This window comes from Podarcis bocagei (assembly GCF_964188305.1).
Source record: "Podarcis bocagei genome assembly, chromosome: 3".
Classification (NCBI taxonomy): Eukaryota; Metazoa; Chordata; class Lepidosauria; order Squamata; family Lacertidae; genus Podarcis; species Podarcis bocagei.
Window position 1 is genome coordinate 65627912 of NC_138127.1, and position 17185 is coordinate 65645096.

Genomic DNA, 17185 nt, shown 5'->3' on the forward strand with positions numbered 1-17185 from the left:
CCCCTAGAAGGTTGAAAACCATTTTGGGATTCAGGAAGGGTAGCCTCTGGTATAGTTAGGAGATGGTTTGCCAAGATCCTTGCAAGAATTTTGCCAGCTGCAGCTAATAAAGATGCGACTCAATAGTTTCTGCAATCCGTTCAATCACCTTTTTTAAAGAGACTGATAATTTTAGCATCCCTTAAGTCTGATGGGCTCTCCTCTTTCTCCCAGATTTTTTTGTTGAACTTGTGAAGTCATTGTGTAAATCCAATTCTTCCCACTTTGAAGACTTCAGCAGGTCCCCTGGCTTTGTTGTTTTTCATTTGGTTAATAGCTGTACACAACTCTCCCAGATTTGAAGATCCTGTAAGCTCATCTTCAATTTGTTTTTGCGGAATTTGTGAGAGGACTTCGGCAGCTACAGGGGAGTTGTGGTTAATTAGATGCTGGTAATGTTCTTTCCAGTGCAATGCAATAGCTTCTTTATTTTTTAGAAGTAGTGTCTATTGAGCGTAGGGGGCGTATACCATGATTTACTGTAAAAGAGGATGCTACCAACTAACTAGTAGTTGACAAACTATTGGGTCCAGGGTTGGATTTTTCAGGAATGGTTGCTCTGTTGCTTCCTTAATGGGCACCAGGCACTACTTCCCAGCATGAAGATACATTCACCACATCCTGAACCCGATGGTTACTTTTCATCGGCCAAGAAGGACAAGGAGCCAGATGGCATGTAATCTGCCTCATTCTTGTAAGTTCCCTGTCCGTGTCATCAGGCCACATTAGCTGAAGCAGACCTCACAGAATAGAATTATATGTAGCATTGAATACCTCAACTGGATTTGAACTCAAATCAGTATCAATGTCTCCATGGAGATGAGCAACTTCCCCTTCAAAGTGCTTTGCAAAAGTCACAGCAAGCCAACAATGTCCACATCTGTATTATTGTATGGTTAGCTAAGGGAGATAATAACTGATGGGCAATCTTAGAAAGCTTCACTGGATGGCTACTTGAGGATGCAATGGAGACAGTGAAATATGCTGTCTTCACTACCAATAATGCAACACAATAGGCATGATTATATGATTGGCCTCATAGTTAGATTTCTGCCATTTGCACTCTGTTCAGTTGCTACAACATCCAAATCTCCTGGGAATACCAAGAGGCAAAATTGGCTCTGCAGCATTTGAGAATGATAATGTCAACAGCACACCTCATTTTGCCATACCATAGCAAGAGCAGAGCTTTGACGGGATTGTTAGATCTAGTCACTGGAACATCCCCCAGAGCATTCAGAACTCCCTTGGAGTCCATAAGCCACCAGGTGTGGGCTGACTGAATGGACCTCTTATCCTTATAGGGGAGGTCAGACATTGTGGGTGGAATTCAGTGTTGCTATTACATACCATTTATGCAAGCATTTCAGCTTGCCAGATGGAACAATCCCACCTCTTGTCTTCCCACAAACTGTTCTGGCGGCTCTCTCCATCCCCCAACAACTTTGGGAGGCGGGGGCACATGGAAGTGGAAAGGGGGAAGCCCCAATTGCATTAGTTAAGTCTTTGCACAAAGGTTCCACTAATAATGCTCCTTAGGTGAACCCAACCCATTAAGTCCACGGCACCTTTGGTAAAGGCTGTTCTCCAATTGGAGCACTTGCAGGCAGGTCCAGTAGTCTGATTATGACCACAGAGTTACACAGCCTGTCCCTAATATTCAGACCACAACCTGCATCATTTGAGGCAAAGACAAATCAAGAGTATGCCCTACTCTGTGTGTCAAACTAATGACCACTTGAGACAATCCCATTGTTTTCATGGAAGCCATGAAGTCCTGAGAAGAAATGCTAGTAGTGGTCCCCGTGTGGGTATTGAGCTCATCCAGGACCACAGCCTTGGGCTTCTCCAACATCACTGCTGAAATCACTTCAGCCAGGTTGGCCAGAGAGGCAGGTAGGAAGCAAGGTGAGCAGTACACCAACTGCAACCCTAGTCTGTCTCCATGACTCAGCACCAGATGGTCTTGTACCTTTTGTAAATGTACAAAGTGTAATGTTCTTTTATAGGCTATTAACATCTCCTTACCCATTAGTATCAAACATATCTTGCGCACTCAAGACAGATAATGAAATTTCAAATAATGAAATAATGCACATATGTGCACAAACTTAGATAAAATTGTCCAACATATTCTAGCCATATTCAATTTACAAGTACTTTGGTTGACTATCTATTGAGCTCACCATTCAGTAAGTATATTGCAAAGTACATACTGACTAAGCTAAAACCTGTCAAATCAGAAAATCATTCTTATCATCTGAAAACAATTCAGTGTGCTCTGTCCTTAGCTTACAGGCATTTTTCACAAGAAGCATATGGTTGACCAACTTGTCTCAAGTGCAATTCCAGTGAGATCAGCTAAAGGTTTTTACTTAGCTGAACTTGGATATAATATCTGAAGTATAGTGTCAATATAAATGCATCACAGACTCATTCTCTGTAATGTGCTACATAGACCCCAAAATGTGGATAATTATGAAAGGTAACAACCATGTTGACAGGGAGGCTCCACCCCTGTGCAAAACATAGCAGGTTTTGTCACTGTTATTAAAAGCAAGAGTGGGCTACTCTTTCAGATCCAACAAGCTCCATGGCTGATATCCATGGAGCAATGGACCATCATCAGTTTTACCATAAACACAAAGATATCATGACCCATGGTATCATAATGGCCCGAATCAACATCAGGATTTCCTCTCATCCTTCAAGCCCTAGAGGAAAAGAAAAGGAATGCCCCAAATCCACAGTGGTCCAGAATGTACTTTGCTCCAGGGACACCTAAACACTTGGGTATTCTTTATCTCAGCCGTAACAAGGCCAGGGTATGGGCATCAACAGCTGATGTCTCAAGTATCCCAGGTTATCTTACCTCTCCTGCCACTGTTGTGGGGAGCCTCCTTTCAGCGAGTATCATCTCTGCTGCTCAAAGAGTGGTTCAATAGCTGATGGAAAAAGCTTGGCATTGATCCTCCCTTTCTGGTGTCTTCATCTAACTGAAGGGAGGAGAGCCTCTTATGTAAGGAGGTAGACCCAATCAGAAGACAGGCTGTCAAATCAGAACTGAGGGGCGGGCCCTTTAAAAAGACCACATCTGAGCCCTATAGGTATGACACCAAACCCATTGCCCTCTGTCAGCTACTGCATTATATCACAGTGCACTCACAATTATAGATTACTGCACAATCCCAATGAATACAGTGGTACCTCAGGTTAAGAACTTAATTCATATTGGAGGTCTGTTCTTAACCTGAAACTGTTCTTAACCTGAGGTACCACTTTAGCTAATGGGGCCTCCCACTGCCACCGCGCCGCCGCCACACGATTTCTGTTCTCATCCTGAAGCAAAGTTCTTAACCCGAGGTACTATTTCTGGATTAGTGGAGTCTGTAGCCTGAAGCGTATGTAACCTGAAGCATCTGTAACCCGAGGTACCGCTGTACTGTACTACATCTATCTGAAAAAGGTTATAGGAAATGTTTTCACATTGCTGCAGGACCATTATGTGCTCCACGTCTACATTTCAACCTAATCTCCCTTCCGCCAAATGAAACAAAACTATGTGGAGTTTAACTAAGGCTACAATACTTTGTATGGATACCTGGGAGTACGTTCCACTGAATAAGTGTGCAGTTTAGTGTCATTGAACTCAAATGGTCATGGTCTTTACACAAGCTTTATTATACAATACTAATTGCATTAACATCCCATATTTACTGAAATTACTGCATTGGGAAAACTCCTAGGTAAATGTGGATATGAGTGCATCTTATATCAAAGAATTCTCCAACTCTTGTCAAAGACAGCCTAAGCATCTTCCAAAGACACTACAAGACTGTCTTACTTTCTGCATAAGTTTATGCACATTTTAAAATTTTGTTTTATAAAAGTTGCTATCCATTGTCAATACAGTGGTACCTCGGATTAAGAACTTAATTCGTTCCGGAGGTCTGTTCGTAACCTGAAACTGATCTTAACCTGAAGCACCACTTTAGCTAATGGGGCCTCCCACTACCGCCTTGCTGCCAGAGCACGATTTCTGTTCTCATCCTGAAGCAAAGTTCTTAACCTGAGGTACTATTTCTGGGTTAGCAGAGGCTGTAACCTAAAGCTTCTGTAACCTGAAGCGCCTGTAACCCGAGGTATCACTATACAGCAGTTCACAAATCCAAGTAAGTTAAATAAAACAAGTGCTGGTGTTGTGTACCAGAAATGTTTTAATGTTTTAATGAGCCTATATGGCTACTCTGGTTTTCCGTTCCCACACTGCAATTTTCTAGCTGTTTCTTTGATAGTAATCATACTGTTATGATTAGAAATGGGCAATGTTAAGATTTGCAAAATGTTAGTTCATCTACACGGGTAGTTCATGTAAAAGTCTGTGGGTTGTATCCCGCTAAGTTGCACTCTTGAGTAGAACCATGGAAATTAATGGACCTCACTTATATCCATTAATTTCAATAGGTCTACTTTGAGTAACTAACATAGGATGCAACCCAATGTTGAGAAAACGGATATTTCTATATTCCAGATTTCAGGAAAAGCCACCAGCCATTCATTAAACTTCACATGCCACTATTGACAAGTCTTATTGAATCAAGATAGACAGGTATACTAGTAGCACAGCTGAGGAACAGTACATCCCACAGTTGATCAATCTTGACAATACCATTTATCACCATGACTGCAACTTATATTTGGCCACAAACATGTACCTTTTGGGGAGGTTTTTTTTAATTGAATACTCAATCCTTTCCTTTAGCGATCTCACCCAAATAAATAATACTTTATAGTAATGCAGATAAGAATTTTAATACTTTTTGTAGCTTCCAGCTATTCTACTGCTGTATCTTTGCGTTTTGGATTACATCATTTGGCACTGAATCAGTTTCTAACAAAGTGTAAATAATGTGTGGGTACTATAATGAGTCAATAGGTTTGCAAAAGACATGTTTTGATACAAGTATTTCTTTCAAGGAACTTGCTTGCATTACAATATTTTTGATGTATTTTATAAAAGCAGCATACTTGTCTTCTATGTCACAAAGTCAGCTTCGAACTGCATGCATGTCTTCTTAAGCAAGCCTGCTGCAATGTAAAACCCAGCAATGCTTCCCCAATAGCATGCAGCAAACATAATATCTGTGCCTAGAGGGGGAGAATGTAATTATGGACTTCATCTAATACTCTATTCAGATGATGCTAACCTAGGGTGCCATTCATCCAATTTCTTACTGTTACAAATTACATAAGAACAAAAGAGCCCATTGCTCTGAATCATCTGAACCACAGGAATATTTCCAAGCACCTTAAAATCCCCATAAAATATTCATTGCAGCCAGCCACAGCTTCTCCCTGGTCCCAAAACCACTTAGTTAACATGCATTGCTGCTGCAGAAATTGATGTTGGAAAGCAATCTACTTCACACGACCTTAAAATCCCACACAGGGGATGGGGAGGGAAAGTATGTCTGGAATACAGAATGTTTGCAGCTCCAAATAGGAAATAAGGATTGCAAAAGCAAAACACAGGTATCCTGATCACCATAACATTCCAACCTGTTCTCGCTTGGAGGGGAATTCTGCAACATCATAAAAGGTACTGTAACTTCCCAGCTTGAGCTGAAGCTGTCCCATATGTACATGCATGGAGAGGGAAGGGATGTGAAATTGGTCTGCAGTAGACAATAGTCCACAGAACGGGAACTAAGCAGAAAACACAGGGCGACATGTTCGCAATTCAGAAGGGCTGTGATCCAGACCGTTCAAATTATTCTGATGTCCTGCTGTTCCTAAAGAGAAATGAACCTCGTCTCCCACTTTTGCAGAGAAATCCTGTGCGCGCTCGCTTGGCAGACAGCTCCATTGAGTTTAATGGAACTTACTTCCAAGCCATTGTGCATCACATTGTAGCCTTAGGGCCCCTTCTTCCCAAGAGCCCCCACATGTTGTTGAACCTATTTGGGGTTTCTAGGGCGAAGCTCCAGGTTGGGACAGACTATGCTCAGAACCAATGTTTATATATAGCTCAGCTGGTAGAGCATGAGACTCTTAATCTCAGGGTCCTGGGTTCGAGCCCCACGTTGGGCAAAAGATTCCTGCACTGCAGGGGGTTGGACTAGATGACCCTTGGGGACCCTACGATTCTATGATCCCATTGGACCTGTGCCATACAGAGTCCCGGGTGCAAACGGTTCACCCGGCGGAAAGCTCATGAGGTTCTCCCTCCACCTGTCCAAATGGGGGCAATGAGTGGCCTGCCTGGCAGGGCTGTTGGTGAGAATGAATGAGCAGGGAGGAGCAAAAAGTGGGGGAAAGTGGCTTACATGCTCCAATTTGTCTTTCCTCCTCAGCCAGACGCTGGCACTGTAGTCCTGCTGCTTGACGGAGCTGTAGAAGTTGGAGCCCACCCGGGTGAGGCTGGGCGACGGCTCGCGGGGTCGGCTCTTCAGCCTCATCTGCTCGAAGCCCTCGTGGCGGGACGACGAGGCGAGCCAGTCGCTCCTGCCTTCCATCTTGACATGACAAGGCAACGTCCAGGCGGCGACGGCAGAAGGAACCGGGAGGTGAAGAAGAAGAAGGCGAAGCAGCGGGGGGGGGGGGGCTGGGGCGGGAAACAAAGAGCCGAGGCGGAAGAACCCACGAGACCCTCCTGAGGGAAAAGAGCGGGAAGCTCAGGGGGGGAAAGGCGCCAAAGTGCCCGCGGAGGAGGAGGAGGAGGCGGGGTGGGGGAAGCCGCCGCCGCCGCCGCTTGTTGCCCCCCTCCGAGCGGCAGCCGAGAGTAGCGAGTGGCGCGCGAAACGGCTCCTTGCGGCACTGGCTGGCAGCGGGCGCCACGGAAAGGAAGGCGGGCCCAGAGAGCGCCAGGCACACATTCGCGCGCGCAGGGGGGGAGGAGGAAGAGGAGGAGGAGGGAGGGGCGCACGCGGCGGCGGCGGCAGGAAGCGAGGGGCGCGCGCCCTCTCCCACTCCATGGATGCCGCCAGACTGCAGGTTGGCGCAGTGGAAGGGCTGCGTCCCTCCCTCGCGCCACCCCTCGCGCAGCTCCCGCCTCCGGACCAAACGCGCCGCCGCCGCCACCCCAGAGCAGGTTCCCGCCTTGCGCCTTATCTCGCCCGGCAGAGGCTCTTCGGGAGATAACTTGGTGCTTCCACGCGGAGAGAGGGAGGGGGGCTGCGAGGCGAGGAGGTTGAAAAGGAAGCGGGTGAGGCTCGAAGTGCGACCCTCTCGCGTCACCTGCAGCAGCTTCCTCGGCTTTCTCCTCGCAGATTCATCAACGCGACTGCTCTTCTTGCGCTGTCCACGCCGTTGGTTCTGGAAAGTTGAAAAATAACTGTTGCGAGTTTCCGCCGGCTCCGCAGCCCGGGCAATGGGCAACCCGGGAGCGCCCGGGACTTTTAAGAAAGGGATCGGACAGTGAAAGCCTACGGATGTTTACTTGAGAGTAAGCCCCGTGGGCTTACGCCCACATAGGTGTGGGCACAGGGTGCAGCGTCGCTAAACGGTTTCTCTGCACATGTTTTTAAATTGTGGATGGATTTCCTAATGGGTTGAGATCGCCATCATCCAATTAGCCGAGTTCCCCAAGGGATCCGTGTGGGATCCATCCATGTCTAAATCTGATGGCACGAGCACACGTCCCATTTCCACTCTTCCTTACTTCCACACAATCAGTGTAACGGCTGGGATGTGCTAGTTTTGCATAGTGAGAGGCAAGCAGAAAACAGAGTTTAAGTGCAATTAAATAGCTGAAAGTGGAGGAAACAGTATCTGTTTAGGAATCTGATGCAGGGACAGCTAGTTGTGGTGCATTTCAAAGGAGCCTGCTTGTTTCCAATAGGCTCTGCTTGTAGATTTGCAAATGAAACCAAATGTGACATAGGCACCCCACGATCTGAGTGGCCTCTCTTGCTAAAGGAAAACAAAACCTTCAGCATCTCCCATGGACTCCCAGGAAGCCCATATAACAGCACACGGTGGAGAAAAAAAGATCACCTATAACACCATCTTTCTATTGCAGGTATATTTCCCATGGTGTCTGCAGCAGCATTTGCTGTGGCTCATGCTATAATTTCACTTCCATCTGTCTGGTTTCCTTTATCCATCTGGGAATTGCCACCATTAAAGAGGTGATGAAATTTTGTCAGTATTCCCCCAGGGCAGGCTGTTTCTGTCAGGCAGAAGGTGACTGGCAGAAGCCACCTGCCCTCTGAGACTCCTGCAAGAGACTGAATGTGGGGGCAGGAACAGAGGACCTGGAAGGAAATGCAAGCAAGCAGCAAGATGTTAACCAAGGTCTAATCTGGTTCATTTGAGAGGTTGGGTAAAGAAGATCCTCACATCCCACCCCCAAAAAGGAAACTGCTTTTTACAGCCACGTCGCACATGAACTCAACACATGAAGTGTATTGACTGAGGTTTATTGATGTGGGAATCTTCAACTGTTGCGATTGTGCCAGAGATGCTACTGTTCAAGATACAGAAACACTGTCAGGAAAATGGAGGCAACCTTAGGGTAGAATTGGGGCTAAAGTAGATGCCATGAGTTAGGAATGGGGAACCATTCCAGAAGTTGCTGGGCCACCACTCTCATCATCCCTGACCATTGGCCACACTGGCCACATCTGCTTGCAAGCTTCACCCCCTTTTTGAAAAGGAAAAGAAGTTACAGCCATTTTTAGAGATACCCTCCCTTGTTCTCCCTGTGGAAAACAGAACTTTGTTTTTAACAGATGTAATTTGGTCCCAAATAACAAGTTGAACTGGAAAGATACAGAGTAGTTCCAAAACAGATTAGTCCCAGAGCCACAGATACAAGTCAAATATTGTGGTCAGTGCATACCTTTAGCACATGTAGCAAAAAAGAAAGAAAGAAAGTCATCAGCAGTAGCTATTTAGACATCTTTTGTGGCCAAAATATGACTACTCAAGATATATGAATTAAACTGAAGATGATCACAAAATGTATGACATGAAGAATAATTGAAAAGCTTTTTTTAAAAAAGGAAGATGAAGTAATGGCATGATGGCAACAGAGCTGGCCATATTAACATGCTTGCTAGATCTGTATAAGGCTGCCCTATAGCATTGTTATGTAGTAGCTCACAGTCATAAAATGATAAAATACAATTAAAATTCAAAAAAAATACTACTACTACTGTATAGTAAAACAAGAACTTGCAAGATTAAATATTTCCAGAAGAGTGAATACATTCAGATCACACACACACACACACACACACACACACAGAGAGAGAGAGAGAGAGAGAGAGAGAGAGAGAGAGAGATTACACAAACAGTTGTTCAAAGCAGTAAATCACAAAGGGGAATAAAAATGTCTTAATCAAACCCAGGATTAAAGAAACAAGACACAAGTCACAGGTTGAACTACGGCCACATTTTATTTAAAATATATGCAGGGGCAAATGAGAAGAGCAGGAAGCTAATGTAACTTCAACACTGGGTGAGCAAAACCTTGTCCATTTCAAGGGGCATGACAAGTCATAGCCTCAAAGCCTGGGCCTCACATTATGGTGAGTAAGGAGACCTTCCTACCTCAGCCCCTCCTGGGATCCACAGCTTCAGGATGTTGGCTATTTGCAGTATGGTAGCGCTGCAGAGAGCTTGCTGGGGAGACCATGCATTAAAAAGGGACTCAAAAATAACTTAAACAAGGTTTTAATAACAAAAACAAAAACTCCTTATACACTAAATACATCAACAAACCAAACCAGACCCAACCACCAACCCATCCCCCAGTGGAATGGGAGAGCTAGGTGCTGCTCCTTATATACTCTACCCAATTGCTGACACAGTTTAATCAGTACAATTCAGCAGCACCTGCTATGTTTCACAGCTGTAAAGCTGGGTCTCGTTATTTTGCTCTGGCCCTTGCTCTGGCCCCTTAAAGACACACACATCGGGTGGAACAATGATGAACCTTTACATTTAAAGAAACCATTCAACACAGGCAGCTGTGAGCGCGGCGGCAGCGGGAGGCCCCATTAGCTAAAGTGGTACCTCAGGTTAAGAACAGTTTCAGGTTCAGAACGGACCTCCAGAATGAGGTCCCAAGGTACCATTGTACTCATTGTCCTGAACCCTGGCCTACCTGGCAGCAAGTCAGTATATCAAGTCCCCCAGTCCAGGGTCAATCCACATGTCCAAAGTCCAAACCAAAGCACAGAAATCATGGAGCATCCAAGCTGAGGTCCATCAACATCAGGCATAGGCAAACTCAGCCCTTCAGATGTTTTGGGACTACAATTCCCAACATCCCTTACCACTGGTCCTGTTAGCTAGGGATCATGGGAGTTGTAGGCCAAAAACATCTGGAGGGCCGAGTTTGCCTATGCCTGATCAACATGGGCTGTTGAGCAGACACAGCACCTCAGCTCTGCTTCCCTTTTGTACTTGATTGCAGCATCTGGGCTTGATGAGGCAGGTGACCCTCACCTGTCCTGAGCCTAATCTAGCTGAGGAATCACACCCCTCCTCCTAGAGCTAGTGAGCCCCCCTGGCCTGCTAGGGAGCTGGGCTGTGGGCTCTTGCCTGCCTCAGCCTCCTGGAGCACCTTGCCTGCTGCTCCCTACACCTCAGAGCCGCTGTTTTCATGGAGACAGTTAGGAAACGCTATCATATTGTAAGATGCTCAATAATGTTTTCTTGACAGCTGACCACTAACTGGGACAAAGTTTATGAACCTTTCTGCACTATCAAATTCTGCAAGGACAGATTATCTTGTCACTGATACTTTTGCAATGAATATCAACAGACACATTTATGTGCTCTTTCTCTTATGCAGCAATCATTTGACTGTGTTTATATTTACATAAATATTATTTGGCAGTGCCGCAGTAGTGTTCATTTTATTTTCTTGCAGTATACACTGTGCTGGGAGTGAACTAGATCATGCATACATAAAAAAAAACCTCAGCCTAGCATGAAGGCTTATCCAATTCCCATGAAAATCAATCAGTTCAACAGCAGGTCGCTTTTATCTGTTCTTTGTAAAGTTGGGTGAAATTATTGCCATTTCTTTTATGCCAGTTTTCAATACGATTCTGCACCTGAGTTCATCAGCTTTTTCTGCAGCTCTGCCCAGGGGATCATGCCAGCAAATTCCCTCTTGCACTTGGTGCCATTAATGTGGAATGCTTATCATGCTTCTGAGCATAATTTATATGACTGTGGAAACACACTCACCCCTAAATTGCCCCACGCCACTGCATCATCCTAAAACAAAGCCTTGTTGCATTTTCTGTTGTGACTGCAAAGCAACCTAAAGAATATTGCCTTCTGTTCTCACCAGTATTTCATTCAATCCAGAGTCTAAAGGCCTGCCTTCTGAGAAAGGCTGAAGACTATGCCTTGGGTTTTGAATCTGCATATAGTGTTGGGCTGACAAATGTTCTGCCTGAGCCATACAACCAACAGCTTCACAACTGTTCTGCTGCCATTTTTTTTCAGCTGGTAGTGGGAAGAGCAGGGAAATTACCTCCAATATGGTACTAGACATTCACATTATGTTCAGCTTTCCTAGAATGATTGCTCTTGGACAGCAGTCTCCTGTCCAAAGCGGTATTTCCCTAGAGCAGGGATAACTAGTATAGCACCCTCCAGCTTTCATTGGACCACAGCTCATATCATTCCAGACCATTGGCATCGCTGACTGGGGCTGATGGGAGTTGTAGTCATTCAATAGGATATGGAGGGCACCACATTGCTCACCCCTGCTCTAGAGTAACTGCCTTAGGAAGCCATGCTCAACATTTGGGCCCAGCAACAACTTCTTACTTTAAAAAAACACCACAACACTGTATGTATATATTGCTTTTCCACACAATGAAATTTTGTACACAATTTCCTCACTCTCCTTTCCAACTTCCACTGGAGGTGGAGTAGCCAACTAGGTGAATCTTTCAAACAGAAAAACTCTGATGCCAGTCCTGAGTAGTTAGAGACATGAAATGAACAAAGACCATCACATTGCTCAGTTTGATTTTATGTTATTTTCCCCACTTCTAGCTGTTCTATTAGAAATGCAGGTTGCACTTAGCATATCAATGGTGTTTATTTTTATGTAAGACATTTCTTATTTTTCAGAACCTGTTTACAGTTTTCTTCAATCAGAGAGTCCACATTTTCAAGATAAAGGATGAACTCTGCTCTCTCTAGCAATGCTGAGTAGCAGCTGTTGTCAGCTCATTCTCTCTGTGAACTCTTATTTATTTCTTAATCTTGACAGTCGGAAAGCCTTCACTCATGTGTACCCTATTTTACTGTTCCATATTTTTTATTGCTCTGCTATAGTTCAGAGCACCAGTCTCTTGCCAGCCATCATTATTCATGTTCACTTTTTAAAACGAAGGCTGGGGAGGTGTTTTTTTTTAAAGGAATATAATGATAATTATATGTTATGCTTTTATTGCAAAGTTCTAATAAGCAACAGGTTAAGATGTGGGACGTGGGTGGTGCTGTGGGTTAAACAACAGAGCCTAGGACTTGCCGATCAGAAGGTCGGCAGTTCAAATCCCTGAGACGGGGTGAGCTCCCATTGCTCGGTCCATGCTCCTGCCCACCTAGCAGTTCGAAAGTACGTCAAAGTGCAAGTAGAAAAATAGGTGCCACTCCGGTGGGAAGGTAAACAGCGTTTCCGTGCACTGCTCTGGTTCGCCAGAAGCAGCTTAGTCATGCTGGCCACATGACCTGGAAGTTGTACGCCGGCTCCCTCGGACAATAAAGTGAGATGAGCGCCGCAACCCCAGAGTTGGTCACGACTGGACCTAATAGTCAGGGGTCCCTTTACCTTTAAAATTTATTTATTTAATTTCAATCATCTCATTTCCTCCCAAAAGAGCTCAATGCAGCAGACAATAAGGGAGAAAAAATACAATTAAAATAAACAAAACATTTAAAAACATTAAGAACATCTTTAAGAAACACTCCAGACTACTAAATAATTTAGGGTTGTAGCCAACTCAGTTCTGCTTAGAGCAGATCCATTGAAGTTAATGAGCCTAGGTTTGCTATGTTCATTAGTTTCATTGGGTCTATTCTAAGCAGAGCTAGCACTGGATATAGCCATTAGTTTCTCTACAATCTGCTCTCATTAAGAAAATATGTCAGTTATATAGGAAAAGTCCAGCTATTTGAATACCAAAGGGCATTATTAAAAGGTTAGGCAAAGAGAGGTATAAGCCCCAGGAATTTTGTGCCAGGCCACAAATCTGCTGCTAAATTACCAAATTAAACTCTGCTTATAGGGCAAGTAGGCATCCTGCCAAGAAAGTGGCAAAAGCTACCTACTTTCTCAAAATTTGCCTAGCAGAGGATGATGATGGTGAAGCTTCTTGAATCATCATGGGCCAGTCACTCCCTTGCAACCTAACCCACCTCAAAGGGTTCCTGTGAGGAGAGGGGAAAGGCACAAGGCACATGGGGAAACATGTTGGCACCGTTTCCCAGGATTAGCCCTGAGAGCAAGAACCAGCAATTGTCCCCCACACTGAAGCCAGTCCAGATCTGCACCTATACACATAAATTAGCATATGCAAATATTTTGCAAATTTGTGCCTGTGCCCCAAGTCTTCCAAGTATCTAGCAGCATGGCTGCTGAATACCATATCCCTAATTATTATGTCCCTGTCTATAGTTCTAGTCTAGTAGAATTTGAATTTATTATAAAGAGCATTGGGAAACCAGAGAGCCAGCCTACAAAGAAAACAAAGTGGTAGACAGTGTTGAGTGCATTTTTCAGAATGCGATAGTAAATTCGTATATTTTTTGTTCTCATACAAACATGCTTCAACTTTGTGCTTTATCTATGATGCGCAGTTAATTACCGTATTTTTTGCACCACAACACTCACTTTTTTCCTCCTAGAAAGTAAGGGGAAATGTCTGTGCGTGTTATGGAGGAAATGCCTACGGGTGGCATGCCTACGGATTTTCCTCCTCTAAAAACTAGGTGCGTGTTATAGTCGGGTGCGTGTTATAGAGCAAAAAATACGGTACTTTTTGGAGGGGGAAGCAAGAAGAGCATTCAAAAATATGGCTTAACTACCCCTATCAAAAATGCTACGTTCCAGAATGCTGCCACCTCAATATAAAATGCAGAATGGCTATCAAAGACAAATGTAACCAATGAAACCATTTCTGTTCCAAAACGAAATGTGCTCTCCTCTTACACCTATATATCTCTAGGTGAACACTCATAGGATTAAGAGAGCTATGTTTCAATAGAGTGAATAAAGGCAAGATCACTTTGGGCCATACATTTGATATAAATCTTCAGCAAGCTGGCTGTCTAAGATAGTAAATGTCTCCAGCTTGCATGAAAAGCACATCCCTAAGTTGGCTGTTTCTGTCTCACTTTTTTGTTTGTTTTTTTTTAAATGCTGGTGTTATCTGATTAGTTCAGCTAAGTGCAATAGACAGAATGCAGATGAGATCATCCAAGCACCTTCATTTTCACCAGTTGATTGTGTTTTTTCCACATCCACGCTGGTTCTCCGCCAAAAATTGTGATGAAAGAATCCAACAAGTAATTAGCCAAGCTGCCTCAAACATCATAGACCCTTTGGAAGAACAATCTACATTATGATCAGTAATGAATTTATCCTGAATCGCAAAGCCCTCCTACAACTGGCCTCAGTAATGTAACTGCTTGGGTCCTAAGATAAACTAACTTGGGGATTGTGGCAGAGCTGTGTTCTCTAAGCAGGAGGTTCCCAAGTCAGCTATTGACGGTTCTCCCAAGGAAACTGTTTTCCTGAACAATGTGGGATAGAATGAGTGGGACTACTAGTGTCATGATCCATGCAAGAGGATGAGGTTCAGGGTATTTCTAGCTTCTTGCAGAGATAACATGGTCTGTAGTTGCCTTAGGCTTAGGAGTAGAGGCTTCAACCAGCCTTTGGAGCTGTCCAAGGTCCTGTTCTTGGTGCTGATACTGACTGCTTTCTTGTAAACCTCATGCTCTCCTCAACTGAGCAAAGGTAAAATTCACATCCATTGCTTTTTCCACTTTTGCCCCTGGCCTCACTTAGCACAGGAGTGTGGTCTCCAGAAGGCTGTCCAGAAGATATGAGGCCATTGGGCTGACAAAGTTTCCCCACTCCTGATTTAAAGGATGTTGAGGATGAGTGTGTGTGCGTGTGTGTGCCTCTTTCTATGAATAATTCTCTCCAGTGCTTGGGTCAGTTGTGATCCTGACATAATGCTTTGCAGGCTGGTGGTTCAATCTATGGCATCTACATTTTAATAAAGGATCAGGTACCAGCAGGGAATGTGAAAGATCTCAGCCTGGGCAGCTGCTGATAATATTGATCTAAATGGACAGTCTGACAGCTTCCTATTTTCCTAAGCCCAAAGGACATATGATTGCTGCTGCTGAAGAGCATTAGGATGGGAATCTTCCTTGGAACCCCATGTAAGTTACTCTGACTATAAATGGAAGGAAGTGAAATAGTAATGCTTAGTATTAGCCTAGATTATGCGTCATCTCAAAATAAATTATAAACTTATCAAACTTTTATTAGGCTTGACCTAAACTAACTGTTCCCACTGACAAAATGCCAAGCTGAATAATTTTTCCTGATAAGTTTCAAGGCTAATGTTTGTTGTGCACTGACTCCTCTACTGAAGCGTCTGCGGTCTTTACATACGCCCATAGACATAAGCAAAGATTTCCTGAGATTAGACATGTAGAGCCCAAACACTTGCTTCCTTTCCCCATTTTAATTCAAATTTATGGGTCAGCGAGTAATGACAAGCATCTAGACAATCCCTTGTTTTCCTTTTTGGTCCTGTTCATTTATACTAAATTTCATTACCACTCAAAACCTGACCACGTTTCATTCATTGTGGAGTAAAGAATGATTTTAATAGTAACCAACAGTTTGAATGGACATTAAAAAAAGAAGAAAAAGAACCTCTATCAACAAAGTTGACGTAAGCAATGATGTTTTCTTAAGTCTTGTTCAGCTAAGCTCCTGCTCTATTTTGCATGCTCAATAATTCTACGTTGTTTGACAGATTCAATAAATGCGGCTGCTTCCTATTGATTTAGAAGGGGAAAGGATATGGAAAAGTCATAGTACTCTATTTTGTCTTTGTGTGTCAGGTGAAATCCTGGTGGCTTGTTCCACAAATCTTTGGTTACAATATGTCTTTGAAGTACAATGAATGATGGATACCCATCTAGGCCTGCTGCCGCCATCTGTACACATGCAGAACATTTACAGAAATAACTTAGTGCTTGAACAGAAAGGAGCAACAGAGCTTAAAGGGCTTCTGGTGAGCCTGTTTCTGGTAGTAAAAAACCAAAAAGCTGGTGTCCAACATTGACTGTAATAATTTATGTGCAACTTGCTCTTTACAGGAATTTGGCAAAATGGTGGATAAGAACATGACAAGTGCAGAAAGGAGGACAGGAAGAACCTTCTTATCTCATCAGCACTTAATTAATATTCCCTTCATTTTTTACCTATGCAGAACAGTGAAGCTTATTGTCTCTTTCCCCTCCAATTAAACTGTTCTTTCTTTTAACCACTCAAAACCCAGGTAACAGTACTGTTAGTATTCTTAGTAATTACGAATGTTAACAAAACAATTTTAATGGGATACATTTTCAAACATAGATTTATTAGTTGTCTGTCTGGAAATGTTTCTGCCTGGAGTTATGTCGATCCTAAACCATGCTTCATGGATTTTGCAATTTTTTGTTTTTTCCATTCCTCATTATAATGTTCTGTGTTGTTGTTTTTCTATACTCATTTAGATTAACATGCAACCATGGTGCTCCATTTTTGTCATCGTAATTAAAATAATCATGGATGCAAGTTTTATAATTATAAGCATTCCTAATATAGTTAGAATTTCATTCTGGAATGTTAAAAAGGGCAGTGGAGAGGCTACTACTGGTTTTGTTCCCACTGGTGGTAGCCAATGTAGGGCCCTGGAACAGGGTGTTAAGAAAGCAGGGAGGAGGCAAAGCAGAGTCAGCAATGAATCAGCCAGATCCAAAACCAATCCAAATGCTATTCTCTTGAGTGTTCATTATTCAGTGATATTTATTAATGTGCAATGCATATCACCTTTTGAAAACTTCTTTCTTCTCCTCAAATGCACATTAAATATTATGG

At 43.6% G+C, this 17185-nt stretch overlaps 1 protein-coding gene across 1 annotated transcript in view; it reads right to left on the minus strand.

Moving 5' to 3' along the window:
- The window catches only part of PLD5 (phospholipase D family member 5), an 85901-nt gene extending 79310 nt beyond the window's left edge, over positions 1-6591 (minus strand). Inside the window, exon 1 of the mRNA XM_081188109.1 lies at positions 6366-6591. Within this exon, the coding sequence (XP_081044235.1) occupies positions 6366-6554 (189 nt within the window). The 5' untranslated portion in view covers positions 6555-6591. The remainder of the gene's footprint in view (positions 1-6365) is intronic.
- Between the last annotated feature and the right edge of the window lie 10594 nt (positions 6592-17185).